The 19,755-nt window shown below is 38.8% G+C and overlaps 1 protein-coding gene across 1 annotated transcript in view; it reads right to left on the bottom strand.

Annotated features, from left to right (window-relative positions):
* The window catches only part of LOC128642273 (serine-rich adhesin for platelets-like), a 68,521-nt gene that overhangs the window by 16,971 nt on the left and 31,795 nt on the right, over positions 1 to 19,755 (bottom strand). The window contains exon 2 of the mRNA XM_053694984.1: positions 6,280 to 6,583. Coding sequence (XP_053550959.1) covers positions 6,280 to 6,535 — 256 coding nt within the window. The 5' untranslated portion in view covers positions 6,536 to 6,583. The remainder of the gene's footprint in view (positions 1 to 6,279; positions 6,584 to 19,755) is intronic.

The following is a 19,755-nucleotide window of genomic DNA, read 5'->3' as shown; positions in this document are numbered from 1 at the left end:
AAATGCAAGTCTGTCAAAAGAACTGAAATAAGGGGTAAAAAGTGTATTAATATAACTGTGTTGGTTATGCAAAACTGGGGAATGGGCAATAAAGGGATTATCTATCTTTTAAAACAATACAAATTCTGGTGTAGACTGTCCCTTTAAAATTAGTTGTAAATAACATAATTTATGCTTACCTGATAAATTTATTTCTCTTGTAGTGTATCCAGTCCACGGATCATCCATTACTTATGGGATATTAACTCCTCCCCAACAGGAAGTGCAAGAGGATTCACCCAGCAGAGCTGCTATATAGCTCCTCCCCTAACTGCCATTACCAGTCATTCGACCGAAAACATGCAGAGAAAGGAAAACCATAGGGTGCAGTGGTGACTGTAGTTTAATGGAAAAATTACCTGCCTTAAAGTGACAGGGCGGGCCGTGGACTGGATACACTACAAGAGAAATACATTTATCAGGTAAGCATAAATTATGTTTTCTCTTGTTAAGTGTATCCAGTCCACGGATCATCCATTACTTATGGGATACCAATACCAAAGCTAAAGTACACGGATGACGGGAGGGACAGGCAGGCTCTTTATACGGAAGGAACCACTGCCTGAAGAACCTTTCTCCCAAAAAACAGCCTCCGAAGAAGCAAAAGTGTCAAATTTGTAAAATTTGGAAAAAGTATGAAGAGAAGACCAAGTTGCAGCCTTGCAAATCTGTTCAACAGAAGCCTCATTCTTAAAGGCCCAAGTGGAAGCCACAGCTCTAGTAGAATGTGCTGTAATTCTTTCAGGAGGCTGCTGTCCAGCAGTCTCATAGGCTAACCGTATTATGCTACGAAGCCAAAAGGAGAGAGAGGTAGCCGAAGCTTTTTGACCTCTCCTCTGACCAGAATAAACGACAAACAGGGAAGACGTTTGTCGAAAATCCTTAGTTGCCTGTAGATAAAATTTCAGGGCACGGACTACATCTAGATTGTGTAGCAGACGTTCCTTTTTCGAAGAAGGATTAGGACACAAAGATGGAACCACAATCTCTTGATTGATATTCCTGTTAGTGACCACCTTAGGTAGGAACCCAGGTTTAGTACGCAGAACTACCTTGTCTGAATGAAAAATCAGATAAGGAGAATCACAATGTAAGGCAGATAACTCAGAGACTCTTCGAGCCGAGGAAATCGCCATTAAAAACAGAACTTTCCAAGATAACAACTTGATATCAATGGAATGAAGGGGTTCAAACGGAACCCCCTGTAAAACATTAAGAACTAAGTTCAAACTCCATGGTGGAGCAACAGTTTTAAACACAGGCTTGATCCTAGCTAAAGCCTGACAAAAAGCTTGAACGTCCGGAACTTCTGACAGACGTTTGTGTAAAAGAATGGACAGAGCTGAAATCTGTCCCTTTAAGGAACTAGCGGATAAACCCTTTTCTAAACCTTCTTGTAGAAAAGACAATATCCTCGGAATCCTAACCTTACTCCATGAGTAACTCTTGGATTCGCACCAATATAAGTATTTGCGCCATATCTTATGGTAAATCTTTCTGGTAACAGGCTTCCTAGCCTGTATTAAGGTATCAATAACTGACTCAGAAAAACCACGTTTTGATAAAATCAAGCGTTCAATTTCCAAGCAGTCAGCTTCAGAGAAATTAGATTTTGATGTTTGAAGGGACCCTGGATCAGAAGGTCCTGTTTCAGAGGTAGCGACCAAGGTGGACAGGATGACATGTCCACTAGATCTGCATACCAAGTCCTGCGTGGCCATGCAGGCACTATTAGAATCACTGATGCTCTCTCCTGTTTGATTCTGGCAATCAATCGAGGAAGCATCGGGAAGGGTGGAAACACATAAGCCATCCCGAAGGTCCAAGGTGCTGTCAAAGCATCTATCAGAACCGCTCCCGGATCCCTGGATCTGGACCCGTAACGAGGAAGCTTGGCGTTCTGTCGAGACGCCATGAGATCTATCTCTGGTTTGCCCCAACGTCGAAGTATTTGGGCAAAGACCTCCGGATGAAGTTCCCACTCCCCCAGATGAAAAGTCTGATGACTTAAGAAATCCGCCTCCCAGTTCTCCACTCCCGGGATGTGGATTGCTGACAGGTGGCAAGAGTGAGACTCTGCCCAGCGAATTATCTTTGATACTTCCATCATTGCTAGGGAGCTTCTTGTCCCTCCCTGATGGTTGATGTAAGCTACAGTCGTGATGTTGTCCGACTGAAACCTGATGAACCCCCGAGTTGTTAACTGGGGCCAAGCCAGAAGGGCATTGAGAACTGCTCTCAATTCCAGAATGTTTATTGGTAGGAGACTCTCCTCCTGATTCCATTGTCCCTGAGCCTTCAGAGAATTCCAGACAGCGCCCCAACCTAGTAGGCTGGCGTCTGTTGTTACAATTGTCCAGTCCGGCCTGCTGAATGGCATCCCCCTGGACAGATGTGGCCGAGAAAGCCACCATAGAAGAGAATTTCTGGTCTCTTGATCCAGATTCAGAGTAGGGGACAAGTCTGAGTAATCCCCATTCCACTGACTTAGCATGCACAATTGCAGCGGTCTGAGATGTAGGCGTGCAAAGGGTACTATGTCCATTGCTGCTACCATTAAGCCGATCACCTCCATGCATTGAGCTACTGACGGGTGTTGAATGGAATGAAGGACACGGCATGCATTTTGAAGCTTTGTTAACCTGTCTTCTGTCAGGTAAATCTTCATTTCTACAGAATCTATAAGAGTCCCCAAGAAGGGAACTCTTGTGAGTGGAAAGAGAGAACTCTTCTTTTCGTTCACCTTCCATCCATGCGACCTTAGAAATGCCAGTACTAACTCTGTATGAGACTTGGCAGTTTGAAAGCTTGAAGCTTGTATCAGAATGTCGTCTAGGTACGGAGCTACCGCAATTCCTCGCGGTCTTAGTACCGCCAGAAGAGCACCCAGAACCTTTGTGAAGATTCTCGGAGCCGTAGCCAATCCGAATGGAAGAGCTACAAATTGGTAATGCCTGTCTAGAAAGGCAAACCTTAGATACCGGTAATGATCCTTGTGAATCGGTATGTGAAGGTAAGCATCCTTTAAATCCACTGTGGTCATGTACTGACCCTTTTGGATCATGGGTAAAATTGTCCGAATAGTCTCCATTTTGAACGATGGAACTCTTAGGAATTTGTTTAGGATCTTTAAATCCAGGATTGGCCTGAAAGTTCCCTCTTTTTTGGGAACCACAAACAGATTTGAGTAAAACCCTTGTCCCTGTTCCGACCGTGGAACTGGATGGATTACTCCCATTAATAAAAGCTCTTGTACGCAGCGTAGAAACGCCTCTTTCTTTATTTGGTTTGTTGACAACCTTGACAGATGAAATCTCTCTCTTGGGGGAGAGTATTTGAAGTCCAGAAGGTATCCCTGAGATATTATCTCTAGCGCCCAGGGATCCTGGACATCTCTTGCCCAAGCCTGGGCGAAGAGAGAAAGTCTGCCCCCCACTAGATCCGTTCCCGGATCGGGGGCCCTCAATTCATGCTGTTTTAGGGGCACCAGCAGGTTTCCTGGCCTGCTTGCCCTTGTTCCAGGACTGGTTAGGTCTCCAGCCTTGTCTGTAGCGAGCAACAGATCCTTCTTGTTTTGGAGCAGAGGAAGTTGATGCTGCTCCTGCTTTGAAATTCCGAAAGGAACAAAAATTAGATTGTCTAGCCTTAGGTTTGGCTCTGTCTTGAGGCAGGGCATGGCCTTTACCTCCTGTAATGTCAGCGATAATTTCTTTCAATCCGGGCCCGAATAAGGTCTGCCCTTTGAAAGGTATATTAAGAAATTTAGACTTAGAAGTAACGTCAGCTGACCAGGATTTTAGCCACAGTGCTCTGCGCGCCTGAATGGCGAATCCGGAATTCTTAGCCGTAAGCTTAGTTAAATGTACTACGGCATCTGAAATAAATGAGTTAGCTAACTTAAGAGCTTTAAGCCTGTGTGTAATCTCATCTAATGGAGCTGATTCAAGTGTCCCTTCCAGAGACTCAAACCAAAATGCTGCTGCAGCCGTGACAGGCGCAATGCATGCAAGGGGTTGCAATATAAAACCTTGTTGAACAAACATTTTCTTAAGGTAACCCTCTAACTTTTTATCCATTGGATCTGAAAAGGCACAGCTATCCTCCACCGGGATAGTGGTACGCTTAGCTAAAGTAGAAACTGCTCCCTCCACCTTAGGGATCGTTTGCCATAAGTCCCGTGTGGTGGTGTCTATTGGAAACATCTTTCTAAATATCGGAGGGGGTGAGAACGGCACACCGGGTCTATCCCACTCCTTAGTAACAATTTCAGTAAGTCTCTTAGGTATAGGAAAAACGTCAGTACTCAACGGTACCGCAAAATATTTATCCAACCTACACATTTATTCTGGTATTGCAACTGTGTTACAATCATTCAGAGCCGCTAACACCTCCCCTAGTAATACACGGAGGTTTTCCAGCTTAAATTTAAAATTTGAAATATCTGAATCCAATCTGTTTGGATCAGAACCGTCAGCCGCAGAATGAAGCTCTCCGTCCTCATGTTCTGCAAGTTGTGACGCAGTATCTGACATGGCCCTAACATTATCAGCGCACTCTGTTCTCACCCCAGAGTGATCACGCTTACCTCTTAGTTCTGGTAATTTAGCCAAAACTTCAGTCATAACAGTAGCCATATCCTGTAATGTGATTTGTAATGGCGGCCCAGATGTACTCGGCGCCACAATATCACGCACCCCCCGAGCGGGAGATGCAGGTACTGACACGTGAGGCGAGTTAGTCGGCATAACTCTCCCCTCGTTGTTTGGTGAAATGTGTTCAATTTGTACAGATTGACTTTTATTTAAAGTAGCATCAATACAGTTAGTACATAAATTTCTATTGGGCTCCACTTTGGCATTAGCACATATAGCACAGATGTCTTCCCCTGAATCAGACATGTTTAACACACTAGCAAATAAACTAGCAACTTGGAAATACTTTTCAAGTAATTTACTATAATATGAAAACGTACTGTGCCTATAAGAAGCACAGAAAGAGTTATGACAGTTGAAAGTTAATAAACTGAAAGGTTATAGCATCAAATCTTTGTAAAAAACACAATTTTAGCAAAGGCTTGTTCCCATTAGCGAAGGATAACTAACCCTGATAGCAGAAAAAAAAGTTACAGGAAAAAAACGTTTTTTATCACAGTCAACTACAATCTCACAGCTCTGCTGTGAATGATTACCTCCCTCAAAACAAGTTTTGAAGACCCCTGAGTTCTGTAGAGATGAACCGGATCATGCAGGAAATACAATGAGCTTCTGACTGAATTTTTTGACCTCCCCCTCACACACAACAGTGAGAGAGATCAGTAAACTGTCATAAATTAAATAAAACAACTGCCAAGTGGAAAAAATAATGCCCAAAACATTTTATTCACCCAGTACCTCAGAAAATGAAACGATTTTACATGCCAGCAAAAAACGTTTAACATAAATTAAGTGTTATTAAAGAGCCTGTTGCCAGTCCCTGCAAATTAGGCTAAAGTCTTATGCACACAGTATAATTCCAGTGAAGTGCCATTCCCCAGAATACTGAAGTGTAAAATATACATACATGACAGCCTGATACCAGATGCTGCTACTGCATTTAAGGCTGAGTTTACATTATATCGGTATGGCAGAATTTTCTCATCAATTCCATTGTCAGAAAATAATAAGCTGCTACATACCTCTTTGCAGATTAATCTGCCCTCTGTCCCCTGATCTGAAGTTTACCTCTCCTCAGATGGCCGAGAAACAGCAATATGATCTTAACTACGCCGGCTAAAATCATAGTAAAAACTCAGGTAGATTCTTCTTCAAATTCTACCAGAGAAGGAATAACACACTCCGGTGCTATTATAAAATAACAAACTTTTGATTGAAGGTATAAAACTAAATATAATCACCATAGTCCTCTCACACATCCTATCTAGTCGTTGGGTGCAAGAGAATGACTGGTAATGGCAGTTAGGGGAGGAGCTATATAGCAGCTCTGCTGGGTGAATCCTCTTGCACTTCCTGTTGGGGAGGAGTTAATATCCCATAAGTAATGGATGATCCGTGGACTGGATACACTTAACAAGAGAAATGCTGTTCCCATTGGAAATAATGGAAATTAATTTGAAACCAATATTCAGCCCACATGAATGAAATCCATCTGAAACTAATATATTTTATACATATGAAACAAATCTTTCAGACAAAATGATTTTTTCCTGTGCACAAGTCTATTAGATAACAATGGTATTCTCACCTTTTGTATTTGACAAATAATCCAGTTCCCTGTCATAGATAGAATCTGTCACATTAGTGACATTAATCTTTCCTCTGTTCAGTGAGTGATACAGGATGGCAAATGAACACTTGGCAACTTCATCATTAAAGTTCTGAGAGCTGTTATTGTTGATATAAACAGGTCGGACATCCTTGACGTCTGGCAGTTCCAAAAGGAAATTAATTAACCATTTATAGGTGCTTTCCGGTTCTCGTGAGAAGACTCCAACCAACATCTTACATAATATAATATTCTTCTTGGTGTCTAGAATTTCATGAAAATTCTAATCTTGATCAAAAGGGAAAAAAAAAACTTTTCAAATTTCCTGGGTCCTTATCAATGTAATATACAGTCCCCAATCCTGTATAACGCAAGAAAAAATGCCATAACGTTTACATGTAAAAATATGGTTAAAGGGACAGTCTAGTCCAAAATAAACTTTCATGATTCAGATAGGGCATGTCATTTTAAACAACTTTCCAATTTACTTTAATCACCAATTTTGCTTTGTTCTCTTTGTATTCTTAGTTGAAAGCTAAATTTAGGAGGTTCATGTGCTAATTTCTTAGACCTTGAAGGCCGCCTCTTATATGAATGCATTTTTACAGTTTTTCACCACTAGAGGGTGTAAGTTGTTGTGTGTCATATAGATAACATTAAGCTCATGCACGTGAAGTTACCTAGGAGTCAGCACTGATTGGCTAAAATGCAAGTCTTTCAAAAGAACTGATATGATTAGCTGTTTTATTCATGTTGGAGGTGACACACTAATTTGTGCCCTTTGTGCCATTTACCATGTTGCTAGACCCTGTCAGATGCACTGGTCTTTTTTTTACAGGTACCCGGGTGCACTTTTCTTGATCCTTTTACTGGCGTGGGCAGAACATAACCTGCTTTTGTCTGTTGATTGTCTGTTTTAAACTCTGACCTCTGTTGCCAACCTCCTGCCTATCTGACCTGTCTCTGCCTGCTGATTTGGACTGTATTTTTGGTACTGGACCCTGGGCTGAACTGGCCTTGCCTTTGCTTTCTCTTTACCGGTCAGCTGTTTAAACTGTTTACCTATGAATGACCCTGGCCTGGCTGATTTCTCTTTGGGTACGTACCATATATCAGCTACTGATACACTGCTGGTTGGTTACATCCTGAAATATCAAGGATCTTGGTTGGCCAATACTATCGTACATCAGACCGTGGGCCTACTTCCAGAGTGATAATATAGCACAACCGCATGAACCTTTTGGCAGAAGTAAAACCATACAGCTATAATATTCCTTCTGAATTAAATTTGTTTTTATTTACTTTAATTGTATTTTTTTTCTGTTTACAAATATATGGCCAGAGTTTTGCATTATGGCTGCCTTGCTGCTAACTTGCAAGTTATTTCCACCGCTCACCTTACCAACAGCACTGGTATTACAGGTTTGCAAAAACCCGGCGTTAGCGGGCAATATTGCAGCGTTGATCTCCTTTGAGCTCCATTCCGCACCCAAATACCAGCGCTGAAGTGAGCTGCTTTTACGTGCTCGTGCACGATTTCCCCATAGACATCAATGGGGAGAGCCGGCTAAAGAAAAGCCTAACACCTGCAATAATGGAGCGTAAAGCTCCGTAACACAGCCCAATTGATTCCTATGGGGAAAGAAAAAGTTATGTTTAAACTTAACACCCTAACATAAACCTAGAGTCTAAACACCCCTAATCTTCCACCCCCGACATCGCCGCCACCTACATTATACTTATTAACCCACAATCTGTCGCCCCCAATGTCTTAGCTACCTACCTACACTTATTAACCCCTAATCTGTCGCTCCCAATGTCGCCACCACCTACCTACACTTATTAACCCCTAATCTGCCTCCCCCAATGTCGCCACCACCTACCTACACTTATTAACCCCTAATCTGCCACCCCCAATGTCATGCTACCTATCTACACTTATAAATCCCTAATTTGCGGCCCCCAATGTCGCCGCCACCTACCTACACTTATTAACCCCTAATCTGCTGCCCCCAATGTCACCGCCACTATACTAAAGTTATTAACCCCTAAACCTAAGTCTAACCCTAGCCCTAACAGCCACTAACTTTAACATAATTAAAATAAGTCCAAATAAAAATTACAATTAATACCTAAATAATACCTATTTAAAACCTAACGGCTAGATTATGAGTTTTGCGGTATGAGTGAAAAAGCAGTGTTATGACTCTTTTTATCTACCGCTGGTATTACGAGTCTTGCAGGTATATCTGTACCGCACAGCTTTTTGGCCGTAACGCAACGTAACTACCGCAGTTTCAAAAAGTCCTTTTTCAATGGGACTTCCATAGCGCCGGTATTACGAGTTTGCCTTTCCAGCCAAAAAGTGAGCGGTACAGCCTATACCGACAAGATCCATATCGTAAACTGAAAGTCAGTAGTTATGGCTTTTATGTTACAGAGCTGTAGCATAAAACTCATAACTAAAGTGCTAAAAAGTACACTAACACCCATAAACTACCTATTAACCCCTAAACCGAGGCCCTCCCGCATCGCAAACACTAAAATAAAATTATTAACCCCTAATCTGCCGCTCCAGACATCGCTGCCACTAGAATAAACATATTAACCCCTAAACTGCCGCACTCCCGCATCGTAAACACTAGTTAAATATTATTAACCCCTAATCTGCTTCCCCCAAAATCGCTGCCACTATACTAAAGTTATTAACCGCTAAACCTAACCCTAAGTCTAACCCTAACACCCACTCACTTTAATATAATTAAAATAAATCTAAATAAAAATTACTATCATTAACTAAATAATTCCTGTTTAAAACTATATTCTTACCTGTAAAATAAACTCTAAGCTAGCTACAATATAACTAATAGTTACATTGTATCTAGCTTAGGTTTTATTTTTATTTTACAGGTAAGTTTGTATTTATTTTAACTAGGTAGATTAGTTACTAAATAGTTATTAACTATTTACTAGCTACCTAGCTAAAATAAATACAAATTTACCTGTAAAATAAAACCTAACCTGAGTTACACTAACACCTAACCTTACAATTAAATAAATTACATTAATTAAATACAATTAACTAAATTACAAAAAAAAAATAAACACTAAATTACACAAAATAAAAAAGAAATGATCAAATATTTAAACTAATTACACATAATCTAATAGCCCTATCAAAATAAAAAAGCCCCCCCCAAAATAAAAAAAAACCCTAGCCTACAATAAACTACCAATGGTCCTTAAAATGGCCTTTTGTGGGGCATTGCCCCAAAGAAATCAGCTCTTTTACCTGTAAAAAAATAATACAAACAACCCCCCAACAGTAAAACCCACCACCCACACACCCAAACCCCCCAAATAAAATCCTATCTTAAAAAAACCTAAGCTCCCAATTGCCCTGAAAAGGGCATTTGTATGGGCATTGCCTTTAAAAGGGCATTTAGCTCTTTTTCAGCCCAAACCCTAAGCTAAAAATAAAACCCACCCAATAAACCCTTTAAAAAACCTAACACTAACCTCTGAAGATTCACTTACAGTTTTTGAAGACCGGACATCTATCCTGATCGAAGCCGGGAGAAGTCTTCATCGAAGCCGGGAGAAGTCCTCAACGAAGCCGGGGAAGTCTTCATCCAAGCGGCAAGAAGTCCTCAACGAAGCCGGGAGAAGTCTTTATCCAAGCGGCAAGAAGTGGTCCTCCAGACGGGCAGGTCTTCATCCAGATGGCATCTTCTATCTTCATGCTTCCGACGTGGAGCGGCTCCATCTTCAAGACATCCGGCGAGGAGCATCCTCTTCTTTCCACGGCTCTTCAAGAATTAATTCTCCTTTAAATGACGTCATCCAAGATAGAATTCTATCAGCCAATCGGAATTAAAGGTGAAAATATCCTATTGGCTGACGCAATCAGCCAATAGGATTGAGCTTGCATTCTATTGCCAGATTGGAACAGCCAATAGAATGTGAGCTCAATCCTATTTGCTGATTGCATCAGCACGGAGCATCCTCTTCTTTCTATGTCAGTTGCAGAATGAAGGTTCCTTTAAGGGATGTCATCCAAGATGGCATCCCTTGAATTCCGATTGGCTGATAGAATTCTATCAGCCAATCGGAATTCAAGGGACGCCATCTTGGATGACGTCCCTTAAAGGAACCTTCATTCTGCAACAGACATCGAAAGAAGAGGATGCTCCGCGCCGGATGTCTTGAAGATGGGATGCATCGGAAGGATGAAGATAGAAGATGCCGTCTGGAAGAAGACTTCTGCCATCCTGGAGGACCACTTCTTGCCGCTTGGATGAAGACTTCTCCCAGCTTCATTGAGGACTTCTGCCCGCTTGGATGAAGACTTCTCCCAGCTTCGTTGAGGACTTCTGCCCACTTGGATGAAGACTTCTCCCGGCTTGATAAGGATGGATGTCCGGTCTTCAAAAACTGTAAGTGGATCTTCAGGGGTTAGTGTTAGGTTTTATTAAGGGTTTATTGGGTGGGTTTTATTTTTAGATTTGGGACTTTGGGCAATGTGAAAGAGCTAATTGCCCTTTTAAGGGCAATGCCCATCCAAATGCCCTTTTCAGGGCAATGGGGTGCTTAGGTTTTTTAGATAGGATTTTATTTGGGGGGTTGATTGTGTGGGTGGTGAGTTTTACTGTTGGGGGGTTGTTTGTATTTCTTTTTACAGGTAAAAGAGTTGATTTCTTTGGGGCAATGCCCCGCAAAAGGCCCTTTTAAGGGCTATTGGCAGTTTAGTTTAGGCTAGGGTTTTTTTTTATTTTGGGGGGCTTTTTTTATTTTGATAGGGCTATTAGATTAGGTGTAATTAGTTTAAATATTTGATAATTTCTTTTTTATTTTGTGTAATTTAGTGATTTTTTTATTTAGTTAATTGTATTTAATTAATGTAATTGATTTAATTGTAGTGTAATGTTAGGTGTTAGTGTAAGACAGGTTAGGTTTTATTTTACAGGTAAATTTGTATTTATTTTATTTAGGTAGCTAGTAAATAGTTAATAACTATTTACTAACTAGTCTACCTAGTTAAAATAAATACAAACTTACCTGTAAAATAAAAATAACACCTAAGATAGCTACAATGTAACTATTAGTTATATTGTAGCTAGCTTAGGGTTTATTTTACATGTAAATATTTAGTTTTAAATTGGTATTATTTAGTTAATGATAGTAATTTTTATTTAGATTTATTTTAATTATATTAAAGTTAGTGGTGTTAGGGCTAGTCTTAGGGTTAGGTTTAGCGGTTAATAACTTTAGTATAGTGGCGGCGGTGATGTTGGAGCGGCAGATTAGTGGTTAATAATATTTAACTAGTGTTTGCAATGCGGGAGTACTGCGGTTTAGGGGTTAATATGTTTATTATAGTGGCGGCGATGTCCAGAGCGGCAGATTAGGGGTTAATAATTTTATTTCAGTGTTTGCGATGCGGGAGGGCCTCGGTTTAGGGGTTAATATGTAGTTTATGGGTGTTAGTGTACTTTTTAGCACTTAAGTTATGAGTTTTATGTTAACGGCTTTTTAACATAAAAGCTATAACTACTGGCTTTCAGTTTACGGTATGGATCCTGACGGTATGGGCTGTAGCGCTCACTTTTTGGCCTCCCAGGCAAACTCGTAATACAGGCGCTATGGAAGTCCCATTGAGTAAGGACTTTTGGAAAGCTGTGGTAGTTACGTTGCGTGACGGCCAAAAAAGTGTGCGGTACAGCTGTACCTGCAAGCCTTCTAATAGCAGCGGTAGTGAAAAAGCAGCGTTATGAGGCTTTTTCACTCATAACGCAAAACTCGCAATCTAGCTGATAGGATATTAAAGCTATTACAAGAAGATACAGTATATTATTTTCCAAATATAGAAGCATTTATTTTACAACATTTTCTATTTGGAGGTTTTTGTAAATCTTTTGAACTGGAATAGAATATAAATGAAACCTCTACCCCCACACCATCTCCTCAGCTATCCCAGCATATGTGTCATTCCCCTGTGCCTTGTTGCTGTTCTCTGTGCAGTGATCACTTGGGTTTTATGAGAGGTTCCAGAAGGTTTTCTTGTGGATGCATACCATAATACATAGACAAGGCAGAATGCACAATGTTTAGTGGGGCAGAGGTTCTTAACCTAAGATTCACTGATTCACAAGGGGCCAACAAATATATTTCAGGGTTTCATGAACTTGGATTGGAAAACAACTGACATATTCATATGTATTAACCTCTAACTAAAAAGTACCATATAGAACCATGAATAAGACACCTTGCTCTAAAGCCCTGCCTGTTATATGCCCATATCACATCTCAAATGTGTCCCTTGGTTCTGAAACCCCTGTCAGTTATATACTTATATTATGTCTCTAATGTGACCCCTGGTCCTGAAGCCCCTGTCAGTCATATGCCCATATCATAGCTCTAATGTGACCCCTGGTCCTGAAGCCCCTGTCAGTCATATGCCCATATCACATCTCAAAAGTGACCAATGGTCCTGAAGCCCTTGTCAGTCATATGCCCATATTCTAGCTCTAATATGACCCCTGGTCCTGAAGCCCCTGTCAATCTTATGTCCATATCATATCTCAAATGAGCCCCCTGGCCCTGCAGCCCCTGTCAGTCATATGCCCATATCATATCTCAAATGAGCCCCCTGGTCCTGAAGCCCCTGTCAGTAATATGCCCATATTATATCTTTAATGAGCCCCCTGATCCTGATGCTACTGTCAGTCATATGCCCATATGACATCTCAAATGAGCCCCCTGGTCCTGAAGCCCCTTTCAGTCAAATGCCCATATTATATCTCTAATGTGACCCCTGATCCTGACGCTACTGTCAGTCATATGCCCATATCACATCTCTAGTGTGACATCCTTGTTCTGAAGCCTCTGTCAGTTATATGCCCATATCATATCTCTAATGTGACCCCTGATCCTGAAGCCCCTGTCAGTCATATGCCTATATCACATCTCAAATGAGCACCCCTGGTCTTGAAGCCCCTGTCAGTCATATGCCTATATCACATCTCAAATGAGCCCCCTGGTCCTGAAGTCCCTGTCAGTCATATGCCCATATCACATCTCTAGTGTGACCTCCTTGTCCTGAAGCCCTTGTCAGTCATATGCTTATATCACATCTCAAATGAGTCCCCTGGTCTTGAAGCCCCTGTCAGTCACATGCCTATATTGCCTCACAAATGTGACCTGTCGTCATGAAGTCTCAGTCAGTCATATGCATTTATCACATCTCAATTGGGACAACTGGTTCGAAAACAGATGTCAGTCATATGCCCATATCACATCTCAAATATAACCCCTGGTCTGGAAGTCCCTGTCAGTCATATGCCCACATCACATCTCAAATGTAACCCCCGGTCCTGAAGTCCCTGTCAGTCATATGCCAATATCACATCTCAAATGTAACCCCTGGTCCGGAAGTCCCTGTCAGTCATATGCCCATATCACATCTCAAATGTAACCCCTGGTCCTGAAGTCCCTGTCAGTCATATGCCCATATCACATCTCAAATGTAACCCCTGGTCCTGAAGGCCGTGTCAGTCATATGCCCATATCACATCTCAAATGTAACCCCTGGTCCTGAAGTCCCTGTCAGTCATATGCCCATATCGCATCTCAAATGTAACCCCTGGTCCTGAAGTCCCTGTCAGTCATATGCCCATATCACATCTCAAATGTAACCCCTGGTCCTGAAGGCCGTGTCAGTCATATGCCCATATCACATCTCAAATGTAACCCCTGGTCCTGAAGGCCGTGTCAGTCATATGCCCATATCACATCTCAAATGTAACCCCTGGTCCTGAAGTCCCTGTCAGTCATATGCCGATATCACATCTCAAATGTAACCCCTGGTCCTGAAGGCCGTGTCAGTCATATGCCCATATCACATCTCAAATGTAACCCCTGGTCCTGAAGGCCGTGTCAGTCATATGCCCATATCACATCTCAAATGTAACCCCTGGTCCTGAAGGCCATGTCAGTCATATGCCCATATCACATCTCAAATGTAACCCCTGGTCCTGAAGGCCGTGTCAGTCATATGCCCATATCACATCTCAAATGTAACCCCTGGTCCTGAAGTCCCTGTCAGTCATATGCCCATATCACATCTCAAATGTAACCCCTGGTCCTGAAGGTCCTGTCAGTCATATGCCCATATCACATCTCTAATGTGACCTCCTTGTCCTGAAGCCCCTCTCGGTTATACTTCCACGTCAGATATATGTTAACTGCCTATATATTATTACAGGTCAGGGAGTTTTAGACTTTCTAGTTAAACACTAAACACCTGCAACTCCCATGTGCAGTGATATATGTGCTAGAACTGCTCTAATCCAGTGGAATTTAATTGAAAATAGTATAAACTAATATTGTCGCCAAACTGCTGTTTGCCTTAATAACATTTAACAACTTGTTGCAATCCTGTCTGGATGCCAAAAGGATAAACACAACGCCCAGTGAATTCCAGAGCTGACATTAAACAATGTAGCACTGTTTACATTGCAATGATTGTATAGTAAATGTTCAGTAATTCACTCCCTGATTGTAAGGAGATATTATCGACTTTACTGGGAGAGAAAAACTTTCGATTTCCTGCTCCGCTCCACCCATAACTGTCAATAGATCAAGTGAAAGGAGGAAGAATGACAAAGAGAGTAGTAAGAGAATTCCGGACATAGGGCCGATGATAAAAACCCTCAATATCATGAAGAAAAATTACATGTTTACAAAATTACAGTGTAGTGTAGTGTGCAGTGTAATGTAGTGTAGTGTAGTGTTGTCTAGTGCAGTGTAATATAGTGTAGTGTACTGTTGTCTAGTGCAGTGTAATGTAGTGTAGTGTTGTCTAGTGCAGTGTAATGTAGTGTAGTGTAGATGCAACAATGCACACAGGTATGTAACTAAATAATACTGTGTAATACCTAATGTAACAATAAAGCACACAGACATGTAACTAGATAATACTGTTTAATACCTAATTTAACAATAAAGCACACAGACATGTAACTAGATAATACTGTGTAATACCTAATGTAACAATAAAGCACACAGGTATGTAACTAAATAATACCGTGTAATACCTAATGTAACAATAAAGCACACAGACGTGAAACTAGATAATACTGTGTAATACCAAACGTAACAATAAAGAACACAGACATGTAACTAGATAATATTGTGTAATACCTAATGTAACAATAAAGCACGCATACATGTAACTAAATAATACTGTGTAATACCTAATGTAGCAATAAAGCACAAAGACATGTAACTAGATAATACTGTGTAATACCTAATGTAGCAATAAAGCACAAAGACATGTAACTAGATAATACTGTGTAATACCTAATGTAACAATAAAGCACACAGACATGTAACTAAATAATACTGTGTAATACCTAATGTAGCAATAAAGCACAAAGACATGTAACTAGATAATACTGTGTAATACCTAATGTAACAATAAAGTACACAGACATGTAACTAGATAATACTGTATAATACATAATGCAGCAATAAAGCACACAGACATGTAACTAAATAATACTGTGTAATACCTAATGTAGCAATAAAGCACACAGACATGTAACTAGATAATACTGTGTAATACCTAATGTAACAATAAAGCACACAGAGATGTAACTAGATAACACTGTGTAATACCTAATGTAACAATAAAACACACAGACATGTAACTAGATAACACTGTGTAATACCTAATGTAACAATGAAGCACATAGACATGTAACTAGATAATACTGTGTAATACCTAATGTAATAATAAAGCACACAGACATGTAACTAGATAATACTGTGTAATACCTAATGCAACAATAAAGCACACAGACATGTAACTAGATAATACTGTGTAATACCTAATGTAACAATGAAGCACATAGACATGTAACTAGATAATACTGTGTAATACCTAATGTAACAATAAAGCACACATACATGTAACTAGATAATACTGTGTAATACCTAATGTAACAATAAAGCACGCAGACATGTAACTAGATAATACTGTGTAATACCTAATGTAACAATAAAGCACATAGACATGTAACTAGATAATACTGTGTAATACCTAATGTAACAGTAAATCACACAGACATGTAACTAGATAATACTGTGTAATACCTAATGTAACAGTAAATCACACAGACATGTAACTAGATAATACTGTGTAATACCTAATGTAACAATAAAGCACATAGACATGTAACTAGATAATACTGTGTAATACCTAATGTAACAGTAAATCACACAGACATGTAACTAGATAATACTGTGTAATACCTAATGTAACAGTAAATCACACAGAAATGTAACTAGATAATACTGTGTAATACCTAATGTAACAATAAAGCACACAGGTATGTAACTAGATAATACTGTGTAATACCTAATGTAACAATAAAGCACGCAGACATGTAACTAGATAATACTGTGTAATACCTAATGTAACAATAAAGCACATAGACATGTAACTAGATAATACTGTGTAATACCTAATGTAACAGTAAATCACACAGACATTTAACTAGATAATACTGTGTAATACCTAATGTAACAGTAAATCACACAGACATGTAACTAGATAATACTATGTAATATCTAATGTAACAATAAAGCACACAGACATGTAACTAGATAATACTGTGTAATACCTAATGTAACAATAAAGCACATAGACATGTAACTAGATAATACTGTGTAATACCTAATGTAACAATAAAGCACATAGACATGTAACTAGATAATACTGTGTAATACCTAATGCAACAATAAAGCACACAGACATGTAACTAGATAATACTGTGTAATACCTAATGTAAAAATAAAGCACACAGACATGTAACTAGATAATACTATGTAATACCTAATGTAACAATAAAGCACACAGGTATGTAACTAGATAATACTATGTAATACCTAATGTAACAATAAAGCACACAGAAATGTAACTAAATAATACTGTGTAATACCTAATGTAACAATAAAGCACACAGACATGTAACTAGATAATACTGTTTAATACCTAATGTAACAATAAAGCACACAGACATGTAACTAGATAATACTGTGTAATACCTAATGTAACAATAAAGCACACAGGTATGTAACTAGATAATACTATGTCATACCTAATGTAACAATAAAGCACACAGGTATGTAACTAGATAATACTATGTCATACCTAATGTAACAATAAAGCACACAGACATGCAACTAGATAACACTGTGTAATACCTAAAGTAACAATAAAGCACGCATACATGTAACTAGATAATACTGTGTAATACCTAATGTAGCAATAAAGCACAAAGACATGTAACTAGATAATACTGTGTAATACCTAATGTAACAATAAAGTACACAGACATGTAACTAGATAATACTGTATAATACATAATGCAGCAATAAAGCACACAGACATGTAACTAAATAATACTGTGTAATACCTAATGTAGCAATAAAGCACACAGACATGTAACTAGATAATACTGTGTAATACCTAATGTAACAATAAAGCACACAGACATGTAACTAGATAACACTGTGTAATACCTAATGTAACAATAAAGCACACAGACATGTAACTAGATAATACTGTTTAATACCTAATGTAACAATAAAGCACACAGACATGTAACTAGATAATACTGTGTAATACCTAATTCAACAATAAAGCACACAGGTATGTAACTAGATACTATGTCATACCTAATGTAACAATAAATCACACAGGTATGTAATTAGATAATACTGTGTAATAACTAATGTAACAATAAAACACACAGACATGTAACTAGATAATACTGTGTAATACCTAATGTAACAATAAAGCACACAGACATGTAACTAGATAATACTGTGTAATAACTAATGTAACAATAAAACACACAGACATGTAACTAGATAATACTGTGTAATACCTAATGTAACAATAAAGCACACAGACATGTAACTAGATAATACTGTGTAATACCTAATGTAAAAATAAAGCACACAGACATGTAAATAGATAATACTGTGTAATACCTAATGTAACAATAAAGAACACAGACATGTAACTAGATAATACTGTGTAATACCTAATGTAACAATCAACCACACAGACATGTAACTAGATAATACTGTAGAATACCTAATGCAGCAATAAAGCACACAGACAATTAACTAGGTAATACTGTGTAATACCTAATGCAGCAATAAAGCACACAGACATGTAACTAGATAATACTGTGTAATACCTAATGCAAAAATAAAGCACACAGGTATGTAACTAGATAATACTGTGTAATACCTAATGTAAAAATAAAGCACACAGACATGTAACTAGATAATACATTATAATACCTAGTGTAACAATAAAGCACCCAGACAGGCACCTAGATAATACTATGTAATACCTAATGAACAATAAAGCACACAGTCATGTAACTAGATAATACTTTACAATACCTAAGGTAACAATAAAGCACACAGACATGTAACTAGATAATACTGTGTAATACCTCATGTAACAATAAAGCACACAGGTATGTAACTAGATAATACTGTGTAACACCTAATGTAACAATAAAGCACACAGGTATGTAACTAGATAATACTGTGAAATACCTAATGTAACAATAAAGCACACAGACATGTAACTAGATAATACTGTGTAATACCTAATGTAACAATAAAGCACACAGACATGTAACTAGATAATACTGTGTAATACCTAATGTAAGAAAAAAAGCACACAGACATGTAACTAGATAATACTGTGTAATACCTAATGTAACAATGAAGCACACAGACATGTAACTAGAGAATACTGTGTAATACCTAATGTAACAATGAAGCAAACAGACATGTAACTAGAGAATACTGTGTAATACATAATGTAGCAATAAAGCACATAGACATGTAACTAGATAATACTGTGTAATACCTAATGTTACAATAAAGAACAAAGGTATGCAACAAGATAATACTATGTAATAACTAACGTAACAATAAAGAACATACACATGTAACTAAATAATACTGTGTAATACCTAATGTAACAATAAATACACAGACATGTAACTAGATACCACTGTGTAATACCTAATGTAACCATAAAGCACACAGACATGTAACTAGATACTACTATGTAATACCTAATGTAACAATAAAGCACAGGCATGTAACTAGATAATACTGTGTAATACCTAATGTAATAATCAACCACACAGACATGTAACTAAATCATACTGTGTAATACCTAATGTAAAAATAAAGCACACAGACATGTAACTAGATAATACTATGTAATACCTAATGTAACCATAAAGCACATAGACATGTAACGAGATACCACTGTGTAATACCTAATGTAACAATAAAGCACAAAGACATGTAACTAGATAATACTGTGTAATACCTAATGTAACAATAAAGCAC

This window comes from Bombina bombina, chromosome 11 (assembly GCF_027579735.1).
Source record: "Bombina bombina isolate aBomBom1 chromosome 11, aBomBom1.pri, whole genome shotgun sequence".
Classification (NCBI taxonomy): Eukaryota; Metazoa; Chordata; class Amphibia; order Anura; family Bombinatoridae; genus Bombina; species Bombina bombina.
The sequence above is the reverse complement of the archived record's forward strand: the minus strand, read 5'-3'. Positions and strand labels throughout refer to the sequence as shown.